Genomic DNA, 23105 nt, shown 5'->3' on the forward strand with positions numbered 1-23105 from the left:
CAAGTAGTACTTTTTTCTACAGGCATGTAGAACTCATTGATTTTCCACTATATATGTAAATATCTATACTCCATGACCCATGAAACATAAGGTTTGGTTTGCTTTGTTTTGAAGGATATTCATTGGCTCTTGCTATGTTCCTATTAGTAGACTGCCTCCCCATCTCACGGGAAGGAAGAGCATGAAAAAGAACGCGTTCAGTTTCTGTTCCCACCTATATAGGAGATAGATGATCCCAAGTGATGAGTTAGAGATAACCAACATTCAATGGCCCACAACCAGAGGAGTGACCCTTACTTTGAAACACAGTAAGCTCCCACTATTTCTTTGTTCAGTTCCTCTGCATTCCTTGGCCTGACTTTACTCAGTGCAGTGTAGTGGGTGAATGCTCTTCCAACATATCCCTCTACAAACAGAGGTATAAGTAAAGGTCATTTGGGTCCCAAAGTCTATATTACAAAGGGACTCACATGGCCCTGACACATTCTCCAGTCCAGCCTGACTCTTCCTAAAACTGTCTGTATTCTTGTCTCTATCAAGCACCTTGTGTCCACTCTCAATTGATCAGGAAACCAAAGGGAAAAAGGAAGATCCCAGACCTACATCTGTAACCACAAAACACATACACATACACACATACACATACACACATACTTCATATGTTTTCGTGTTGCAGTGTTCAAATACTATGAAAATTGCGTTGAACTTTTTTCCCTCACCTACCTGAAACCAAGCTGCTTCACCAAGGAAGAAAGCTTTTGACCAAACTGGTTTGAAGAACCGGGCAACCAGTACACCTATGCTAACAGTAGTCATCCATGCCACAAACATTAAGGCACCTACAAGTGAGATAAATGTAATAGTAGACCATCACAAACTAATCAAGCTGTTGCTTAAATGATGAAGCCAAATGCTCAGAAAACATAAACAGCCAGCAAAATACATTCAGCTGACATAAGTACAACCTAAATGGTGCTATACATCATAGTTTTACTACCATTACTCTTTTGAACAGCAAACACTTCTATAGCTCCTATTATGTGCTAAGTATTCTAAATGCTTTACATATACTAATTTAGTTGATCTTTACAACAATCCTATGATGTAGTTATAACTATTAGTCCAGTTTTGCTGAATGGGGAAACAAAGCCATAGAGAATTAAGTAGCTCTTCCAACGTTACAAAGTTCGGATGCAAACCCTATCTGATTTCAGCAACTGTGCTCTTAACCACTATACTAATAACTGCCTCTGCAGTTATTTCAAAAGCTTCTCACATCTCACTCCAAAAGGCAGTGAAAAACGAATAGGCATATTATTTCGGAATCCAATTACTACCAAACTGGAGCTACAACATGAGTAGAAGCAAATCAACAACAATAAAGTTACTTTCAAGCTTAACAGTGATGGCATTTATGGAAAACTTTACTGTAATGGATAACTCTGGAAAATATACAGGGAATAACCCAAATAAGGAAGGTTTCCCCCAAAACACTAAGAGTTTACAGTAGTTTAGTGTACACTACACTATTCCCATACTTTCAAATCCCATCTTTTTTAACAATAAGCCAGGCTAGTTTTCGAATGAAGTCAACTTTCATCTGTAGAACCAGAGTATATTAAAAGTCTTGGGTGTTTTGTTTTTTGTTTTTTTGGGGGATGGAGTCTCACTCTGTTGCCCAGGCTGGAGTGCAGTGGTGCAAACTCAGCTCTCTGCAACCTCCACCTTCTAGGTTCAAGAAATTCTCCTACCTCAGCCTCCCAAGTAGTTGGGACTACAGGCGCGCACCACCATGCCTGGCTAATTTTTGCTGAGATTACAAAGTTTTTAGTAGAGACAGGGTTTTGCCATGTTGGCCAGGCTGGTCTCGAACTCCTGACCTCAAGTGATCCGCCCACCATACCCTCCCACAGTGCTGGGATTACAGGCATGAGCCACCGTGCATGGCCTAGAGCCTTGTTTTTAGGCTACTGTTCTTCCAACTTCATTCTATTACTCATTTAGGTATTATATATGATGCCTAAGTATAGCACTAAGTACTTTGCATGCTCTGAAATACTTGTACATTGATCAATGCAACAACAAAATTGTACCTCTGAAACCAAACTACTGTTATAATTAAACAATCAAAATCACAGGCCATTCTTTTATTAGCATTTATTTTAATAAATGGTAAAAATTTAGGTCTCATAAAAGTTAAATTAACCCAGTAACACTTGACCCTGGCTGCAGTTAGAAACAACTAGGATAGTTTTTCAAAATTATAGATGTCTTAAAAACTCCACTGGTAATTTTAGCGTGTAGCCAAGGTTAAATCCACTGAATTAGCCCTACTCTCCATTTTTAATGAAAATTAGCAAACATTAAGATAGATGATGCTCACCAACAGCTGTGTCAAAAAAAAAAATAGACGCTGCTGCCTGCAAGTGTTACTGTTTAAACATAAAAGCTTTATAGGCCAGGCGTGGTGGGTCACGCCTGTAATCCCAGCACTTTGGGAGGCCGAGGTGGGCAGATCACGAGGTCAGGAGATCGAAACCATCCTGGCCAACATGGTGAAACCCCATCTCTACTAAAATTACACAAATTAGCTAGGCGTGGTGGAGCACGCCTGTAGTCCCAGCTACTCTGGAGGCTGAAGCAGGGCAATCTCTTGAACCTGAGAGGCAGAGGTTGCAGTGAGCCAAGATCACGCCACTGCACTCCAGCCTGGTGACAGAGGAAGACTCCATCTCAAAAAAAAAAAAAAAAAGCTTTATAAAAATTAGCTACATTATACCCACAACCATGCCTAATCCAGCCAGCACTGAGTCCGCAGGTAAGTTGATTCCACAAAGTAGTTATACATGTAACCTACCATGAACCTTCAGAAGGAGTACAGAATGGGATCCTCCTATGTTCTTTGGAGAGTCTGTCACATCATATTTTTCATAGGTAATCAAAGGCTGCTGAGAGTGCTTGTAAATTCGACCTGCAAATTAGAAACAAAATTAAACCTGACAAAGAATAATTACTGCCTCAGATAAAAAAAGGAATTGAGATATGGGCAGGGCATGGCAACAAAATTTCTTAAGGTAATAAAAAATAATTAAATATCAACAGAGATGTCATTCATATGCAAAAGCAACATAAAGATATATGCAAGGGCACACAGCCTTCTTGAAAAAAGTTAAAGAATATAGCCAACCTAGAGATGAATTAAAATGAGAACTAGGAACAGAGAATGTATAGTAAAAGAATTGGTGATATAAAGAGATAAGTTAAATAATAAATTAAAATAAACATTGTTAATATGGTCACAAACCATTGAAAAATGTTAAAAAATATATTGAAAGAGAATACATATTTTTAAAAAATCTACAAGCCATTGACCACCACCTGCATATAAAATCCTAGAATAAACTAACTGAAATTGGGCTGGGGGAAAGAGGATGGTTGGAAGACAAAGAAAAGCATTTTATGATATATTATTTCACACATGGTCAATTCGAACTAACAAACAAAAATTCCAAATAGTAGTGACATAAGCAAATTGAGGATACATTATTTTAATATTACCATTTATTGTGTACAAAATTAAATCAGTGAATAGAATTATTCCAAATGTGTGTGGATCTGTGTGTGTTCTTTCTAGGAATCTATCTTAGGAAAGATATACGTAAGGAAAGTTTACAGCAATGTTTTCCATGCTGGCAAAAAAAAAAAAAACACTAACTAAATAGCCATCATTAGGGGAATGAGTAAATAAATTTTGGAACATACATATTTTTAGAATACTGTGCTGCATCAAAAATAAGACATTTAATATAACAAATATAAATACATGAAACTTTGTCTAAAACAAATGATAAATATTAGACCACAAACTACATCTTAATAATTTCCAAAAGGAAATAAAAGGATACAGGTTATATTATCTGCCCAAAATGCAACAAAACTAAAAATTAACATTGAAAAGCTAGGGGGAAAATGGTCCACCTAGATATTTATAAAACTACTCTTTTTAATAACCTTTGGATTAAATAAGAAATTAAAACTAAAACCACATGTCTTCATCAAGATGTATAACAATAAAGACACTTCATAACAAAACATGTGTGATGCAATCAAGGTACTATTCAAAAAATGTTTTTATCATCTTAAAAGCATTTCCTAACACACACACACAAATAATTTTATTCAAGGTGCATTTAAAGTAACAAAATATAACCTGGGAAACCAGAAAAAAAAGATCAATTAAAAACAAAGGTAGAACTTAAGCTAGTAACGCTAAAAATCAGAAAAGTCAATCCTCTAAAAGGATAATTAAAATCCATTGAGTTTTTGGCAACTCTGATACACAATAAAAGGAAACATCATAATGTTAGAAATTTAAAGGATGGCTGGGTGTGGTGGCTCACACCTGTAATTCCAGCATTTTGGGAGGCCGAGGCGGGTGGATCACGAGGTCAGAAGTTCAAGACCAGCCTGGCCAAGATGGTGAAACTCCATCTCTGCTAAAACTGCAAAAATTATCCAGGTGCAGTGGCAGGCACCTCTAATCCCAGCTACTTAGGAGGCTGAGGCAGGAGAATCGCTTGAACCTGGGAGGCAGAGGTTGCAGTGAGCGGAGATCCCACCACTGCACTCTAGCCTGGGAGACAGAGCAAGACTCCGTCTCAATTAAGAAAAAAAAAAAAAAAAAAAAAAAAGGAAATTTAAAGGGTGACATAGCCGCCAATATGGAAAACAATTTTATATAAAAACACTGTATACAACTTTAAATCAGCCCCCAAAAATCTCAAAATCTAAACAAAATGGGTGAATTTGGGGGGAGAAATATAGAATTACAAAAACTGACCACAGTAGTAGTAACCATGGAGAGTAATAACAATAAAAAAATTCTTTTTTTTTTTTTTGAGATGGAGTCTCACTCTGTTGCCCAGGCTGGAGTGCAGTGGCACGATCTTGGCTCACTGCAACCTCTGCTGCCCGGGTTCATGCCATTCTCCTGCCTCAGCCTCCCGAGTAGCTGGGATTACAAGAGCCTGCCACTGCACACAGCTAATTTTTGTGATTTTAGTAGAGACGGGGTTTCACCATCTTGGCCAGATTGGTCTTGAGCTCCTGACCTCCTGATCCACCTGCCTCGGCCTCCCAAAGTGCTGGGATTACAGGTGTGAACCACCACGCTCAGCCAAAAAATTCTTTTTAATTGGTCAAATATTTCCATCTAACATCCAGACTGTTATATGGGTGAGTTCTACCACACCAGTAAAATTTTTCCCTGATTTTTTATTTTATTTTATTTTATTTATTTATTTATTTTTATTTTATTTTATTTTTGAGGCAGCGTCTCACTCTGTTGTCCAGGCTGGAGTGCGGTGGTGTAATCACAATTCATTGCAGCCTTGACCTCCCAGGCTCCAGAGATCCTCCCACCTCAACCTCCGAAGTAGCTGGGACCATAAACACACACCACCACGCCCAGCTAATTTTTGTATTTTTTGTGGAGATGGGGTTTCATCACGTTGCCCAGGCTGGTCTCAAACTCCTGGGCTCAAGTGATCTGCCCAGCTCGGTCTCTCAAAGTGCTTGGATTACAGCATAAGCCACTGTGCCTCACCTGTTAAAAATTATTTTTATTTAAACTCTTTTAGAGTTTACTCTATAAGTCTAGTATAACCCTGAAATCAAAACTACGCATGTGTACATTCACACAAGCGCCCCACACATTCACACAGTCACAACATAAACCAAAATCACTTATGAATATAGATGTAAAAAGCTTAAAGAAAACATTAGTAAATCAAATCAGTTATATACTAAGAGAATAATAAAACATGACCAAGTAAGGTTTATTCCAGGAATGTGAGGATCATTCACCATCCAGAAATCTATTAAAGTAACGATAAAATACCATCTCAATCACTGCCCAAAAGACATTTGATGAAATTCAGCACACAGTCATATGAATTCTTAGTAAAGTTAGAAACAAAAGAATATTTCCTCAACACTATAAAGGATATCCACAAGAAAAATACAACAAATAGACATTTAACACTGAATATCAGATGCATTTGCATCAAAATCAACAATAACCACAAAAATTCTTGCCACCTCATTGCTACCACTCTACATTATTCAGCAAGAACTAAACAATGCAATGAGACAAGAAAGAAAATGAGGGCTATTAATCTGTCATTATTTGCACAGGATATGACATTTATCCAGAAAAATCCAAAATAATCAACTGGAAAATTAGGAGGCTTAAATTTAAGATAAATATTCAATAATAAATAACTGTCCTATATGACAATATATTTACAAAACGTATGAAAAACAATCCCATTCATAATAATTTGCTTTAGAGAACTATAAAATACACAGGAACAAAGTAACCAAAAATATGTATATAAGCCCTATGAAGATACGTAGAAAACCATAAAATTTCATTGAAAGACACATATGCAGGTTCAGAATACATGGAATATCCCAGTGTGTTCCTGCATAGACAGGCTCACTATTACACAGAGTTATTCTCTAAATTGCTCTAAAATTGCATTACAATTTCAATCATAACCCCAACAGGGTTTTTAATAGAATTTGATAAATCAGCTTGAGCCAGAGAGTTGGGACAGCCTGGGCAACATAACGAGACCCCATCTCTATAAAAAATTAACTGAGAATGGTGGCACATGGCTGTAGTCCCAGCTACTAGGGAGGCAGAGGTGGGAGGATGGCTTGAGCCTGGGAGGTCAAGCTTCAGTGAGCCGTGATTGCACCACTGCACTCCAGCCTGTGCAACAGAGTGAGATCCTGTCTCAAATAAAAGAAGAATTCGACAAATTAGGTCTATATCTAGAAGAACAGATACACATGAAGAAGCAAAAATTCTTGAAAAAGAAGGCCAGAAGGGGTATCATGTTCTATCAAAACTCACAAACCTATTATAAAGCAACAGCAATTCTAACTAATGCAGGAACAGACAAACGTATCAATAGAAGAACAGATACACTAGAAATAATTCAATTTATTGATAGACTTTTAATGTATGATAAAGAGGCTTTTAAAGCAGTGAGAAAATGTGGACTATTCAAAAAATGGTGCTAGGACACCTGGTTACTCATCCAGTGAATACTATTTTACCACGGCTTGTTATAAGGCAGAAAATGAGAAAGAAGAGTTTTATATAATGAATGCCTAGAGAAGAGAATGTCAAGAAGAAAAAGACAATAACTGTCAGGAGCTACAAAAGTGTCAAAAAGAAAATGATCAAGAAAACTATCAAAAATGACAAGAAAGGCACTGGGGAAGCTAAAAATCCTGCATTCATTGAGTGGTAGTGATGAAAAAGAGACTCCAAGCCCAACAACCCTGAGAGACAAGTTGGAAGAAAATGTGTTTAAACTCTGAATCACTGTAGAGTCATGAACTAAGCATGAACTTAACCTTCATGAAAGCAGAAGTCCATTATGATTTCAGAATTCCATTGTGTGGCTCCATTATAATTTTGTAGTCTTGCTCAAAGGGAGTTCATGCTTAGTGCAAGAACCGGCAGTAATAGGTTACCTACAGTATTCCTAAATTCTTTATATAACAGGTCATGTGATAGCTGTGTCTCTACTTCATTAATTATTAAAATTGGTAGATTTCCTCATTGTGAATTACTTAATTACCCAAGTGATTTCTATCTTTCAGTTTAAACACTCAGTATTTCACATGACTGCTTATCCCAAGACAGGATAATGTCAGCAACATGAAGAAAATAGCAGTTAGAAAAAGGTTTTAAATGGATAGACTGTTAGGAGACTTTATTGAAATTGGATACATTTTACATTTATATGGGTTACAGAGATTATATGATTGCTTTGAAAATTGGTTTAAACCTTACAAAGTCTTACTGCTTTTAAGCGGAATTCAATATATAAATGGTCCACATGCATAAAGCTAAGTAATAGAAGAGGCAATGATTTATGTGATAACTGTCATTTGTTCCCCGGTACAAAAAGATTGGAAAATTCATTTCCAGGGATAGCAATCTCCAGGTTTGTTTATTGGAGTGTTTTGTTTTGTGTGCTTTTCACTCTATCAGTTAAAAAAAAAAAAAAAATTAGCTTGTGCTCCTAATATATGTATATTTTTGTTAATAAACAGATTCATGTTTATTGCATTATATTGTATTAATATCTATTACACCTAATACATATTGTATCAATATCTATTATATCTAATACATATTGTATCAATATCTATTATATCTAATACATATTGTATCAATATCTATTATATCTAATACATATTAAGATATTAATATGTATTAATATCTTATGTACACCAGCAGTCCCCAACCTTTTTGCCACCAGGGACCAGTCCAAGAGAGACAATTTTTCCATGGAAGAGGGGGAGGGATGGTTTTGGGATGAAACTGTTCCACCTTAGATCAAAACGCACTAGATTCTTATAAGGAGCACACAACCTAGATCCCCAACATGCGCAGTTCACAATGGGGTTTGTGCTCCTATAAGAATCTAATGCCACCACTGATCAGACAGGACAGTAATGCTCACTCGCTCACCGCTCACCTCCTGCTGTGTGGCCCAGTTCCTAACAGGTCACAGACCAGTACCAGTCCATGACCTGTCAGTTGGGGATCCCTGACCTACACTATAAAACATATTAAAATATTTAAAATTTTAATGACAAAAAGTAAATCTAAACAAAGTTCTAGTATTGTTCTCTGTATCCCCTGGCCTGCCTTGCAATGTGCATAGCTTACTTGGGAAAACCCCATCCTAGAGCAGTAAGTTATCAAACTACAGCATACATAAAACCACCTGGGATGCCTATTAAAATGCAGATTCCATGCACCAACAAAAGAGACTCAGTGGGTCTGAGATGGAGTTCAGGAATCTGCACTGCTAGCAGTCACTCCAGGCGGTTCTGAAGCACATTAAGCCCCACATTTGGAGAAACACCACAGAGAAGTCAAGGCAGAGATTCTCCCTCCCATGCCATCAGCACAGCAACATCAGTTGGCAAGGGAGGGGGAACAATTCTCTATTTTCACATGGATCATCCATTAACTAGGTGTTTCTGAGGGAGTGTTAGAACTATCATTTAAAAGAAAACATGTTCTGATTTCTATGTTGCTAACCTATGAAGAAACACGTGTGCTGTATACCCACACATATAAAATTTATTATACAACAGAATTCCTCCATTTAAATGAAATAGTTTTTCTCTAAAGTATATTTTAAGTATAAAACTTTAAAAAGTATAAACCACTAAATCGTCTAACAATTTAAGAAATCCATTTGCATCAATAATCATTTATGAAGCATCTATACATGTTGGGCGCTGATATGGTTTGGTTCTGCGCCCCCTCCCAAATCTCACTTTGAATTGTAATCTCCATGTGTTGGAGGAAGGGCCTGGTGGGAGGTGACTGAACCATGGGGGAACACTTTCCCCTTGCTGTTCTCGTGAAAGTGAACGAGTTCTCAGGAGATCTCATTGTTTAAAACTGTGTGGCACTTCCACCTTCACACTCTCTCTCTCCTGTCACCATGTGAGATGTGGCTACTTCCCCCTTGCCTTCTGCCATGATTGTAAGTTCCCTGAGGCTTCCCCAGCCATGCTTCCTGTACAGGCTGTGGAACTGTGAATCAATGAAATCTATTTTCTTCATAAGTTACCCAGTCTCAGGTAGTTCTTTACAGCAGTGTGAGAATGGACTAACACAGACACCAAAAGAAGCAGTCTGATATTAAAGAAAGGATACAACTTTTATAATTGGAAGCAACCTGGGTTTAATTTCTGACTCTGCTACTTGTTTGATTTTGAACAAGTTGCTTGGCCCTACTAGGTCCCAGTTTCCTTATCTCTAAAAAAAAGCAACAAAATACCTACATACAAAGCCTCTGTGAGAAATAAAAGAGATACATGTAATATGCAACAACTGATGGCTGCAATCATAACAATGCAATGACCTGCACTTTAGTAGTAGCTGTTTAAAACACAAATACTTGACCTTTTCCTTATTGAAAGTTAATTCCCTACATTTCCCATGTTCTTTTTATTTTTGAGACAGGGTCTCCCTCAGTTGCCCAGGCTGGAATGCAGTGGTGCAATCATAGCTCACTGCAGCCTCTACCTCCTGGGCTCAGGCAATCCTTCCACTTCAACCTCCCAAGTAGCTGGGACCACAGGTGCACACTACCACACCCAGCTAATTTTTTTTTTTTTTTTTTTTTGAATAAAGACCAGGTTTTGCCATGTTGCCCAGGCTGGTCTGGAACTCCTGGGCTCAAGCAATCCACCTGTCTTGATCTTTCAAAATGCTGGGATTATACGCATGCGCCACGGCACCCAGCCCATTTCCCATGTTCTAAAGTACTGAATACATAGGCTCTAAAGGCCAAATTCCAACTGCATCGTTTACTTGTCTGGGCAAATTACTTCACCTTTCTAAGTCCAAATTTCCTCCTCCAAATAATAATAGTACATTTCTAGCTTGTATTTTATGAAGATAAAAATGAAGAATCTATCTAAAATGCTTAGCCACTGACTCGCATTCAGTAAGCACTGAGTAATTTTTACTCATTATTATCAAGCCATATTAAGAAATTATTACTCACATTAAGAAATTTTTACTCATTATCAAGCCATATTAAGAAATTATTACTCATATTAAGAAATTTTTACTCATTATCAAGTCATATTAAGAAATTATTTTCAAGCCATATTTGGTGTTGCTGGTACAAACAAGAGTAAACAATTTGACTAAGGTAACTACATGTGTCACCTATATCTAAATCTAAAAATGTTCCTTTAGCATTCTTCCTTCACCTAAAAAAATAAATAAAAACAAGCAAGTTAATTAATTTAAATGTTCCTAAATTTTAACATTAAACAGATATTTTATCCTGCTTCAAAACTTTTTGAGAGTCTGCTTTACCAAGATTAAAAAGTCTTAAACACATGATAGAATTGTAGGCTTTTCACAATTTGCCTGTATCACATTTCCTGTTCTTCCTTTCCTTTACCCCATCCCTGTCTCTCTACTGTAGACATCTACCTTCTCACCATTTTCAAAGTGGGCTGTATTCTCAAAGTTCTGGCGCAGTGTTATCTCCTAAGAGATGAATCATTAAATACAACATTGGCGTTTCCTGCAGTTCCTCAAAAACCATTAGCCAAGACCTCAAACAAAATCGAATTATTCCTATTAATGTGTGTTGCAATATCCACCAGGGTAGCCTTCTTGAGAATAAAGATTCAGACTCATAAAACTACATTAGGCTGTACTTGGCATCAGAGTCATGTAGAAAGATGTGAGACAGGAAACATACCACACCCAGGGCAGTGGGAGGCATTCTCCCCTCAATGGGAGGTCTCACAGCAGCTTACTCAGCTGTCCAGGAGCTATTCTCTCTTTCCCCTCCCCACCTCCCTAGAGAAAGCTCAGGTCTAAGGACATGAGATTCATATTGGGCAAGTTTCCCCACAGGAGCCAATATCTCTTGCAACAACCCCAAAGGTACCGTTTCTAGGTCCCCTGCAATGTTAATCTACTATCACTACATTCAGGGAAGCCCAAATAAATGGCTTCTTATTAGGTATTTATAGTTCTTCTGGTCACATGCATTTTACTAATCAGAAGCCATTTTGATCATGAGCAGTGTTGTCTTATAACACAGTGGCACTCTACCTCTAGTTTCCAGCAAAATTTTTCTTCCTTTATCCAGTTTCTGGCAAATTTTGACATTTATAGGAAAGTGTGTGCCTTAAAAATGGGCAATTACAATAGTTTTTCCAAAAATGGGGGAAAGAGAGGGAAGAAGAGAGAAAAAGAAAATACTTCAAAAGACAGCTTGACAATATACTTACCATCATTAGCTGCACCATCTGCTAGAAATATATAATAGCTTGTGTTTAGATCAAATCTATTCTTAACTCCAGGAAGGGTAATGTTTCTTCTGAAAGAACACTGCATAACACCATCCACCAACCTCCAAGCCATATCCTCAAGGGTATCCTATAAACACACACAATGGGTCTTCTCAGCACTTTCCAAAGATTTGCTAAAAATAAGATATGATCAAAATCCTGCCCTGTTCAGTTTCCTTTCTCTAGATCATATGTGCATGCTTTGTCTGCAGTGTCATTGTTTTTCCACTTCCGCTTTGAAGAGAACAAGAAACATTTTCTCCCAGTTTATTTGTCTTTATCCCATTTGGCAAAAAGAAAAAATATTATTTTTACTTTGAGCCAGAACCCCACAATTCCTCTACCTAGGTTAGAAATTTTAGCAGATGTACTAACTCCATCTGGCCACGAGTACACAATCAAAAACACTGAAAAAAACAGTTAACGAGTACTACCCTAGTGGCCAAAATGCAACATGTAACTGGGGAGAAGTTCAAACCAGCCATGGGAGTCAGCCCCATGGGAAAGCTGTGCACAGTTATGTCATTGAATGACAGCTACTGCTCAGTCAGAGCTCATTTGCTCTGTCATTAAGTGATAGCTACTGCTCTTTCAGAGCTCATTTGCTTGTCAACTGTCCTGCAAAAAGGACACTTTTGTACCAGAAATAGCCCACCTTCAATACACATGCCAACAAAGGGCACTTAAGACAACTGTCCAAGGCATCTCCAGCCTTCGCCAAATGTGCTCCTCTTTCTCACTAGTCAAGAAATTTTGTCACTAATGTCATCCTCTTCTTAGAAACCTGTCTGTAAGCTTTTGAAAGGAAGCTGATGCCCTGACCATCTTAATAAACCACAAAGTACTTTTTTGTGAGATAACAACCAAAAGGATGGAAGTGACACAAGCAAGAATTCATGTTTTCCTACAAGAGAAACTTCTGAAGTGTAGAAAAGTTTCTCAGAGATCATTACGAGAGGAGCCCTGCTGGCAGGCCCCCGCTCAGGCTAAGTGTAACTGTGGGGGTTGGAGGCGATCTAGTAGCACAGCCACACCAGTGATAGCCACACAGCCGGAAAGCGAGTCTCAGGTGGAGGTTCCAGAATTTTCACACCTACCCTGGAGTCCATTACAGGGTGACTTCGCCCCGTTAAATGGGAAGGCTGGATGTACACAGTCTGATCTTCATGAATACACAGATAAGCATCATCATCACCCTGAAAAACAATTGTGAATGAGAAAAAAAAAAAGTTCAAAGGAATTTCAGCATTTTATTTTCTTTTTCTAAAAAAGTACCTCAGGAAACCAAGTATTATTTGATGCTTTTAAAACATAATTTATTGAATCGTGAATGATGCTATGAATTCTAGAGAATTGGTTGTCTAATTTGCGAGTTGCAAATAATTTTGTTATAATACAAAAGGAATAGAATTTCAGTGTAAAATAATAGATTAAGATAGATATATAACATGTTTATATGTTCATAAACCCATCACTAATCGAACACCACTTTAATATTTTCATGTATATTCATCCAAACCTATTTGTATTATACCTATTTTTTCCTTCCCAAATGGGAAAATACAGAGTTCTGTTATCTTTTTTCAATTAACTTACCATAACCAATATTCCAGATATTTATTTATTTATAAACATCTATATCCTACACACTTTAATGACCAAATACACCACATTGTACTGGATATTTTTTGGTAACTTCTAAGATGGAAGACACTGTAAAGAAATATTGCTACACAGTGTACATATTCAATAGATTTAATGCTATATAACTGAGGTAAAAATACCTGTACTCAAGGAGGAATTAGTCTACCTCTTACCTATCCTTTAGTCTCCAAGAATCCTTAACTCTGAAAGTTAGATCTTATTCTTTAAAGTGATAATCAAGCCAGGCATAGTGACTCACACCCATAATTCAAGCACTTTGGGAGGCCAAGGCAGGAGGATTTCTTGAAGCCAGGAGTTAGAGATCAGCCTGGGCAATATGGTGAGACTTCGTCCTAGAAAAAATTTTTTTAAAATCAGCCAAGCATGGTGATGCATGCCTGTGGTCCCAGCTACTCAGAAGGCTAAGGCAGGAGAATCACTTGAGCCCAGAAGGTCAAGTCTGCAGAGTGCCATGATCATGCCACTGCACACCAGCCTGGGCAACTGAGGGAGACCTTGTCTCCAAAAAATAGAAATAAAATAGAATAAAATAAAGTGATAATCAAAAAGCAGACTGTCAATTAATAGGGGAAAAAAGAATGAAAAAGAATACCAAAAAAAGAAGCAGACTGTAACTTCAAAGTACATTTAAACAATGGTACAAAGGAATAATCTTGATTTTAAGTTATTGTCCATGGTTTGGTCTTTCACTTGGTTTCTCCATAAACTATCTAACAAGGTTCTTTATGTGGGTTAGTCATCCAGCTCCTTATACAAGGTCCAAGACTACCCGGTTATAACAAATCTTGTTATAAATTCCAATATTAGATTCTAACATATTTCTATACTTTCAGATTCAACTTTATTTTTAAATGTTCCACTTTTGAAAACTCTCAAGGATATACTCTTAGCAAAGCAATTATGTACTGTTACACATATTACAGTAAAATCAGAATTAGCCCAATTCAAGATAAGAAATTTGGAGCAATCATGACTTAAACCAGGAGTCAACAAACTATGGCCTGAAAATCAAATTCAACCTAGAGCTTGTTTCTATACAGCTCATAGTTTAAGAATGACTTCTACATAATTAAATGGTGAAAAGAAGAATATTTCATGACAAATGAAAATATATCAAACTGAAATTCAATGTCCATGTTTCATTGGAACACAGCCACATTTATTCATATACATATCATCTATGGCTGCTTTTATACTACAACAGAGTTTAGTAGCTACAACAGAGACCATATTGCCCACAAACTCTAAAATAGTTACTATCTGGTCCTTACAGAAAACGTTTTCTGAACCCTGATTTATTTTTTATTTTTTAAAAAAGTAGAGATGGATTCTCGCCCTGTTGCCCAGGCTGGTCTTGAAATCTTGGGCTTAAGCAATCCTCCTGCCTCAGCTGCCCAAAGTGATGAGATTACAGGTGTGAGCCACCATGCTAGGCCTGAACCCTGATTTAAACAATGCATGTTTTCTAGAATATCATGAATGAGACATAGAAATTCTTTTGTTACATAAAAAAAATTAATACAAATAATGATTGATTTGAGGCAAACTGAGGATAAGAAAGCAAATAAAATCAATACAAGTAGACCTCCCAAATAATGGAGAAGATGATGGGGATAGAGAGCAGGTAACTCACTATTCCAAATGAAGAGTAAGTGAAGGTGCTACTGCAATCTCAGGCTCCAGGCAGTTCTAGAAACCTCAAGTTTGAAAGCATAAAAGTACACCATATAAGAACTTCCACCAAATCCCTGGGTTTTACTGAAGCTCTCTCCCCAGTTTCCTCTCTCAAGTCAAGCATTTAGAGAGCATCCTATGAGAAAACATTATGCTGGACACTGTGGGAGAAACAAAGATGACTTTGTTATAAGAATATGGCTCTTACAACCTAAAGCTATGTTTTAATGAGGCAGACAGATAGAATAAGTGACACAAAAAGACAAATTATGTATGGCCAGAGAATTGAAAATGGCTTACCAGAAGAGAGTAATTAAGCAGACCTTAGAAGATAAAACATATTTATAGGAGGACAAGGTAAAGATGATATTAAAGGAAAGGTTTTCCAAGTTGAAGAACTTCTAGGACCAATGATATAGAAATATGAAAATTTTAAGAAACAGCTAGTTTTGCTAGCTAAAATACGTAAAGGATAAAAAGAAAGCTCTAAGGCTGAAAATTCCAGAAGTATTCCCAAAGTAGTGAGCACCATGCTTTAAGAAAAAGAATAGTTTTTCTATAATTACTGAAGTTTTGCCAAAGGTTTGGAGGGATATTTTTGAGACAATTTTTTTTCTTTTCCTTTTTTTCTTTTTTTTTTTTCTTTTTTGAGACAGGATCTTGCTCTGTCACCCAGGCTGGAATGCAGTGGTGCAAATACAGCTTACTGCAGCTTTGACCTCCTGGGATCAAGTGATCCTCCCACCTCAGCCTCCCAAGTATCTGGGACCACAGGTGCATGCCACCAAGCCCAGCTAATTTTTAATGAATTTTTTGTAGAGATGAGGGTCTCGCCATGTTGCCCAGGCTCATCTTGAATTCCTGGGCTCAAGCAATCCTTCCACCACAGTCTCCCAAAGTGCTGGGATTATAGGCATAAGCCATCACGCCCAGCCAAGACGATCTTAAATGTGGCTTGGGGAGAAAATTCCAATGGCTGTATGAAGGATGAAATGGAAGAAGAAATCATGGAAGCAAGGGGACTAATGACAGGTTACTGGAGCAGTCCAGGAAGCCGACAGTACAGCTATAAGCCAAATCAGAGATAGTGACAATGCAATAAAGAGAATGAAAGAGGTATGTCAAAGATAGAATCAGAAGTACCTGGGAGATCAGTAGCAATGAACATATTAGCACCCAAATCTTGATTTCTAGATACTATTCCTACTAAAAGGAAATAAAGTCCTTTTGAGAAATGATGAAATGCATGAAAGTATGAATGGAGAACATTTTGTTACACCAGAAACAAAGATACGCTCAAAAGTGGTAGAGACATCAAAAGGGCACAGAAGCCTGCTTGAAAGGGCTCCCATTGGCCACATTTGGGTCAATATGACCCTCTAAAAGAATGAATGGTGGTAACGAACTACAACACAATGGACAAAAGAAACCCATTAGTCCATAGTGTTACTATAAAAGGGAAGGGTAAGTGCAGAGAAAAAAAAACTCGTATTTTCATAAAAACGTCAGCTAAGAAGTAAGTTAGAAGATCAGCATTTTGCAACCACAAATGTAACAACTGATTCATACGAGAAACATCAATAAATGCAAAAACCTAGTTACAGGCTATTGGGGAACAGAATATTCATACAGACTCAAAGTATCATCCCACATATTACTTATTACAAAAAGAAAATAGACTTCATGGTACAGAAATCTGACAGACACCAGTGATCAAACATAGTATCATCAATAATAGAACAATTGGACATTACGAAACTTTCGAAATAATGCACTGATGTGGAAATAATATCCCTTATGTAGCATTTGTGCCAAAAAGTCTTAACACAAATCTATTATATAAATTGTAGAATATTCTACAAATAACTGGCCTGAATTTAATTTATAAAAAGGAAAAAGGATAAAATAACTGTTCTGAAGTAAAGGAGATCCAAGAGATATAACAACTAAATGCCCTGAGTAATAACTGATTGGATCCTGAATAAGAAATATTTTTTAAAAACAAAGGACTTTATTGGGACAACTGGGAAAACTGGAATACAGATTGTATGTTACATAAAAGTATTATATCATTATTAAATTTTCTTAATGTGATAAAAATATTGCAGTAATTGTAGAATGCCCATGTTCTTAGGAGACACATGTTGAAAACCTTAGAGATGAAATGTCATGATTATCTATAATTTACTTTCAAATAATTCAAGACAAAAATATGTATTTATATACACCATATAAATCAACTGAGATAGACGGAAATAGAGAGACAAAGTGGCAAATCTAGGTGAAGGACTTATGGGTGTTCATTGTACTATCTTTTTAACTTTTATTGAGGTTTAAAACTTTTCAAAACAAAAAGTTGGAAATGGCAGGAGGAAGGATCTGAGAGATGGATGAAAGGAAGGAATCCAAGTCACAACCAACATTTCTCTGAATACCAGAGAAGATGCTGGCAGCAGTAAATGAGGTGTTTATAAACTGCCTAGGACAGCACCCAACAAGAAGCAAGCCATCGACAATGGTAGCTGCTTTCCTGACATTGCTGATCACCAAGAATGGGGAAGACGAGGAGACATCAGGAGGCATAATAAAAAGTTCAGTCTTTTAGATGCTGCTTTGTGCTGTCCAGGAACACACATCTGGATGAGACCAGCCTGCAGCTGGAAATCAAAGTCTGGAGTCCAAGGGAGTTCAGGATTGGGGACATCCTGGAATTGGGGCATGGAGAGATCATGTATGGAGTAAGATGATAAAGCACAGTGGAAGGAGAAGGAAGGAAGCTAATAATGTGCATACTTGATAGACTTTACATTATTTAACAAAATATCTCAAATAGGAAAGAGGCATGTACAGTACATCTTCAATTAAAGTCATAGGCAAGTTCTTGAAAACTGTGACTTTAAGCAAAACAACATACAACATGGCCAGTATTTTTTCCCTCATCAATGTCATAACAAAACGATATTGAAGGAAATGATATTATTCAAGGGACTGCTGTATGTAGCCTCACTTAAAGTTAGAGGCTCCAAGAACCTATTGACGACATTAAGTAAGGACTTATTGTACTTGGAAATTCGGTTAAAATTCACACATTAGCAAGTCATTATTATCAGAAATAGGGTAAATTACACATTTTGATTTTAGTGATGAGGTCTATCATACCAAAATAATTGCTAACATTAATTTACAAGCCAAATTGAAAACGGGTATAATTTGGGTTATCGAATGAGTATTCGTGACATCAGATACCTTCAGTATTTAAATTTACATTATACACTCCAAAGGAATAGCAGGTCACAAAAATACCCGAAAGTTTCAAAAGTATAACCAAAAATAGAAATAACCACTTAAAAAATATATTTTGAGGATGATTCATTTCCCCCAAGTTAGGCAAACAGGTGTACAGATTATTTTAATCATTAAACAGGATTGCTCTGTAAATCAACTGCACCTGCGTAATTAAGTCTTTTTTGTAAACATTTTTGATGAGTACTATACTGGAAACAGATAAGATTTCTAAGTAAGATAAATATATCTTGAATTAGAGATAAATGCTTTTGTGCCATCAATGCCTACAATTTAGAACAGAATAACTGACCTACCTGTGGGCTACTCATTACCATACTGAATGCAGTAATAGTCTTTCCCTCTTGCTTACAGGTTTTATGTAACCAGTAAAAGGAAATGTATCCACACACTATGGCATGTATTTTGGCTATAAAGTGACTGGAATAAGTTGGGTGTTTGGTTTTTTTTTTTTGTTTGTTTGTTTTTAAGTGACTAGAGCATATATCTAAATGAGTGCTGTAACTCAGAGATGAACCTTAATTAAAATATACATTCATTCAACAGGTTAATCCTTTTTGGACTCATTTTCAGAATTTCCTTTCTAGCCAATTTTATCACATTCACATGACAGCAGCACTACCACCACCTATCATTATTGCTTTATAGTCACATTTTATTTTTAACTCAACCTCATTCACCTTATATACTAAATGTAGTTCATTTTTACCAACACTAAGAATATCCAAAAGAACATGCTACAGGTCTGATGGCAATCACAAAAGGAAGTGGGGAAAATGTTTTGAACAATCACCGCATCAGCTGAGCAAGTATAAAATTCCCTATACAAGCAACTTGGAAGGGGAAGGATTCATTATTTCTTATGTTATTTTTTTAAGTACATGATATCTTTTGTATCTCATAGACTTAAGGTATATCTTTTGTTGAATGAAAGAGGATGGCAAGTGCATTCCAGAGGTGTCTAGCGAAATACGTAGGTCATGCATACATACTGAAATGGTATCCTATTAAAGAAAGTTAGTTACATCCAGCGTCCTACAATACTTGCAAACGCTGCTCCAGGACCAATGTGATCAAGAGTATTTTCAGGATAAGCATTAGTTCTTCTATTACAGCCATGTCAGAGTTCCTTTTCTTTTTCTGAAATATGATTCCCTAAAGAGGTGGTGTTAAGTTTAAATCCTGGTAAGAAGAAAACCCTCAGGACAAGACCCCTTGCCTGTGTTAATAAGGGGCTTTCTCCATTTCTGGTCATCCCTATGCCCCAGGCCCACTCTGCTTGAACAGGACTTATATGTGTCCTGGCCACAATACTCTTCCTGCTTCCTAGGAAACCGAGGTGCTTATGCAGGCCTCTGCTCTTCCACACCACAGCACAAGGCTGCCACCTACAGAATCACTGAATCCATTTCAGCACTACCCAGGGTGAGTGAGAATCGGCTTAAAATAAATGCTGCCTTCTGCTGATTTGACAAAGGAGCCTACTGTAATACATGCTGCCTGGATATACAAGTTTAATTCTCTGTTTAGGAAATGCACTGATGACTACTAAAATAGGACACCAAGAGCAGGAACACATGCTTTAGTTCTGGCTACGTGAATAAATAATTCTGGTTTGAAAAGCATTACAAAAAACACGACATTTTGCGTAGAAAAACTTTTCTTAACTGTATTTCCTGCTTTATCGCAAAGAGATAGACATATAAAATAGCAAATACACTGGAAATAAAATGATCTTCCTAACTTTCCTTAGGACAGCCTGTTCTTGGAAGTAATTGTCAAACTGTTAAAATCACACAGTACTCAAAGCTGTTTAACTTAGAATCTGTTCTAAGTTAGTTTCTCCTTTCTTATTCCACCCTTACGTATGATCATTTGACCCTGGAACAAACAGCTTCAGTGATTCTCCTTTTGGTTTTTGGGGGGTTCTTTTGGAATTTTTTTTTTTTTTTTGAGATGGAGTCTCGCTCTGTCACCCAGGCTGGAGTGCACTGGCGCAATCTTGGCTCACTGCAACCTCTGCCTCCCAGGTTCAAGTGATTCTCCTGCCTCAGCCGCCCAAGCAGCTAGGATTACAGGCACCCGCCATGACGCCTGGCTAATTTTTGTATTTTTAGTAGAGATGGGGTTTCACCATCTCGGCCAGGCTGGTCTTAAACTCCTGACCTCGCAATCCACCCTCCTCGGCCTCCCAAAGTGCTCGGATTACAGGCATGAGCCACTGCGCCCAGCCGTGATTCTCCTTTTGTTACCACTTATGTAAGTGAGAGGTACCAACCATCCATTGGTCATGAGACAATGCAAAGGATAAATAGCCTTTACTGGGGCCACTCATTTCAACCATCACCGAGTGGTCATCTCTTGTGAAGGATAAGAAGACACAGGAAGCCTCCTTCTCTGGGTCACAGTTCAAAGGACTCCTAATACAGAACTTCTTGTTCCCACAATCTGAGGCACTGAACTAGAAAAATGACAGGGGAAAAAAAATCTTAATTATCAAACAAGCAGTTCATTGGCAATGACAGAAGAATAACTACCTTCAAGTACGGGTAGCTCCCAAATTAACAAGAATACCTTTCCATAATAAGCATTCAAATGGAAACAAAAGACACATCCCAAATTAAAAATGATCGGAGCAGTAGTTAGGTTATGAACTTTTAAACTTAATTAATTTTAATTAAAATTTGGAAAACACACACTTGTTGGACTGTAATTGTTCAAGACTATTAAAGCTCCTGTAATACACAAAACATTTCACATTAAGTATGTTTTGGAGCAAAGTTTCTGATAAGTTTTGAGAAATTTTTGAGGTAATATTTCAGTCCCTAAGACTTAAATGACACTAACATTCCTGCCTAAAGGGTATCCTCTAATTCTCAGAGATGAAGTTTTAAAAAGCAACAAACAAAACTTAGCAAGTTATTATATTTAGATTGTGGATTCTGCTTCTAGAATTCAGATTCAAATTTCATACTAAAATTATATAAGAAAAAAATGGTTGCCCCAATTTACCAGCATTCCAAATAACCGTAGTGATTTATTGGGGGAGAAATTAGCAACAATCAGATGACTTAATCCAGAGCTTCTTGATAAGGAAAATAAGACAAAGAGTCTTAGAAAAAAACAAACAGCTGTATAATCAGACTTTGTTCGAATGAGCTGTGACAGTAAATCTCAGAAGAGATCTAAACATTATATAACTAGAGTTCATGGAAATGTAAAGCCAGATCATACTAGGGTGAAGAGAACAAGCCACTGGGGACTAAGAAACTTGGACTTTGATCTCTGCTCTCCCCTTCCCTACATCATGTTTGCCAAAGGACTTGTTCTCTCAGGATCCCTGAACCTTCAACTACACAACAGGAAAACTGTAAGAAATAGACCCTAAGGTATCTTCCAGCTCTAAACATACTATAATCCTTTAACTCTGAATGAACTTCCCTATAATTAGAGATTATAAACATGGCACAAAGACACAATAAATGTTCCAACAAGAGCTTTTTATTGAATATATGGAAAGATAACAATAATGTCAACTGATTCCTACTGGGAAGCCCAGCTCCAAACTGACTGTGTATTTCCCTAAAGCAGCTTTTAATTAAATAAAGCATTAAGCCTAAACTGAGAGCTAGTACAAATAACAGATCTAATTGCACGGTCAAACAAAAGTACAACAATCATAATAATGTAATTAAACATAGTGCTCATATGCTATAAGATGTTGAAGAGAAGAAAAATAAAATAAGGAGCAAAGTGCATTACTTTGTCTTCTCTATGTGAATAAAAAGGTACAAAAGGATAATAAAAAGAAGGAAAAAGTAAAGGAACTAATGTTTACCGAATATCTATTAAATGCAAGACACAGTTCTAGAAAACGTGCATTCATTATTTTGTTTAATTCTTACAGTGATATTAAGAGCTAAATATTATTACTTCTCTTTCTCTAGGTGAGGAAACTGAGACTGAAAATTAAGTAATTTGCCCAAAGACACACAAAAATTAAGCAAGTCAGTATTTAGACCCACGTTTGTTCTTTCAACTGAAACAACCTGCCTCAACATGTTTTTTTGTTTGTTTGTTTTTTGTTGTATCCACTTCTGAATTAAGAAGTCTAACTTATCAGAATTTCCTGCAGTAAAATCCTTCTTCCTAATGTTTCTAATATGCATAACACTTTCCAAGGTATTTCTTGTCAATCATAAATCTTTTGAATCGGAGGGCCTAGATGAAATTATAACTGATGAATTTACAAGAGATTTTCTGTTGTTCAGCATATACAATTCCCTAGGACTCTTTGACCGTAATGAAATGAGATCTAAGAGTTATATCACCACTTTAAGAATCTCCTCCAAATCTTGTCTAAATTTAACTTAAGCTCTTTGTTTGATATCTGGCTGTGTTTAAAAGAAGAAAAGAAAGAAAGAAAGAAAGAAAGAAAGAAAGAAAGAAAGAAAGAAAGAAAGAAAGAGAGAGAGAGAGAGAGAAAGAAAGAAAGAAAGAAAGAAAGAAAGAAAGAAAGAAAGAAAGAAAGA

At 36.9% G+C, this 23105-nt stretch overlaps 1 protein-coding gene across 1 annotated transcript in view; it reads right to left on the minus strand.

Annotated features, from left to right (window-relative positions):
- Window positions 1–23105, minus strand: part of FRRS1 (ferric chelate reductase 1) — a 59082-nt gene that overhangs the window by 8588 nt on the left and 27389 nt on the right. Inside the window, exons 7-11 of the mRNA XM_025404951.1 lie at window positions 20852–21034; window positions 13029–13127; window positions 11872–12019; window positions 2858–2971; window positions 724–839 (exon numbers count right to left, since the gene is read on the minus strand). Of these exons, the coding sequence (XP_025260736.1) occupies window positions 724–839; window positions 2858–2971; window positions 11872–12019; window positions 13029–13127; window positions 20852–21034 (660 nt within the window). The remainder of the gene's footprint in view (window positions 1–723; window positions 840–2857; window positions 2972–11871; window positions 12020–13028; window positions 13128–20851; window positions 21035–23105) is intronic.

The sequence above is a fragment of the Theropithecus gelada genome, chromosome 1, assembly GCF_003255815.1.
Source record: "Theropithecus gelada isolate Dixy chromosome 1, Tgel_1.0, whole genome shotgun sequence".
NCBI classification, from domain to species: Eukaryota; Metazoa; Chordata; class Mammalia; order Primates; family Cercopithecidae; genus Theropithecus; species Theropithecus gelada.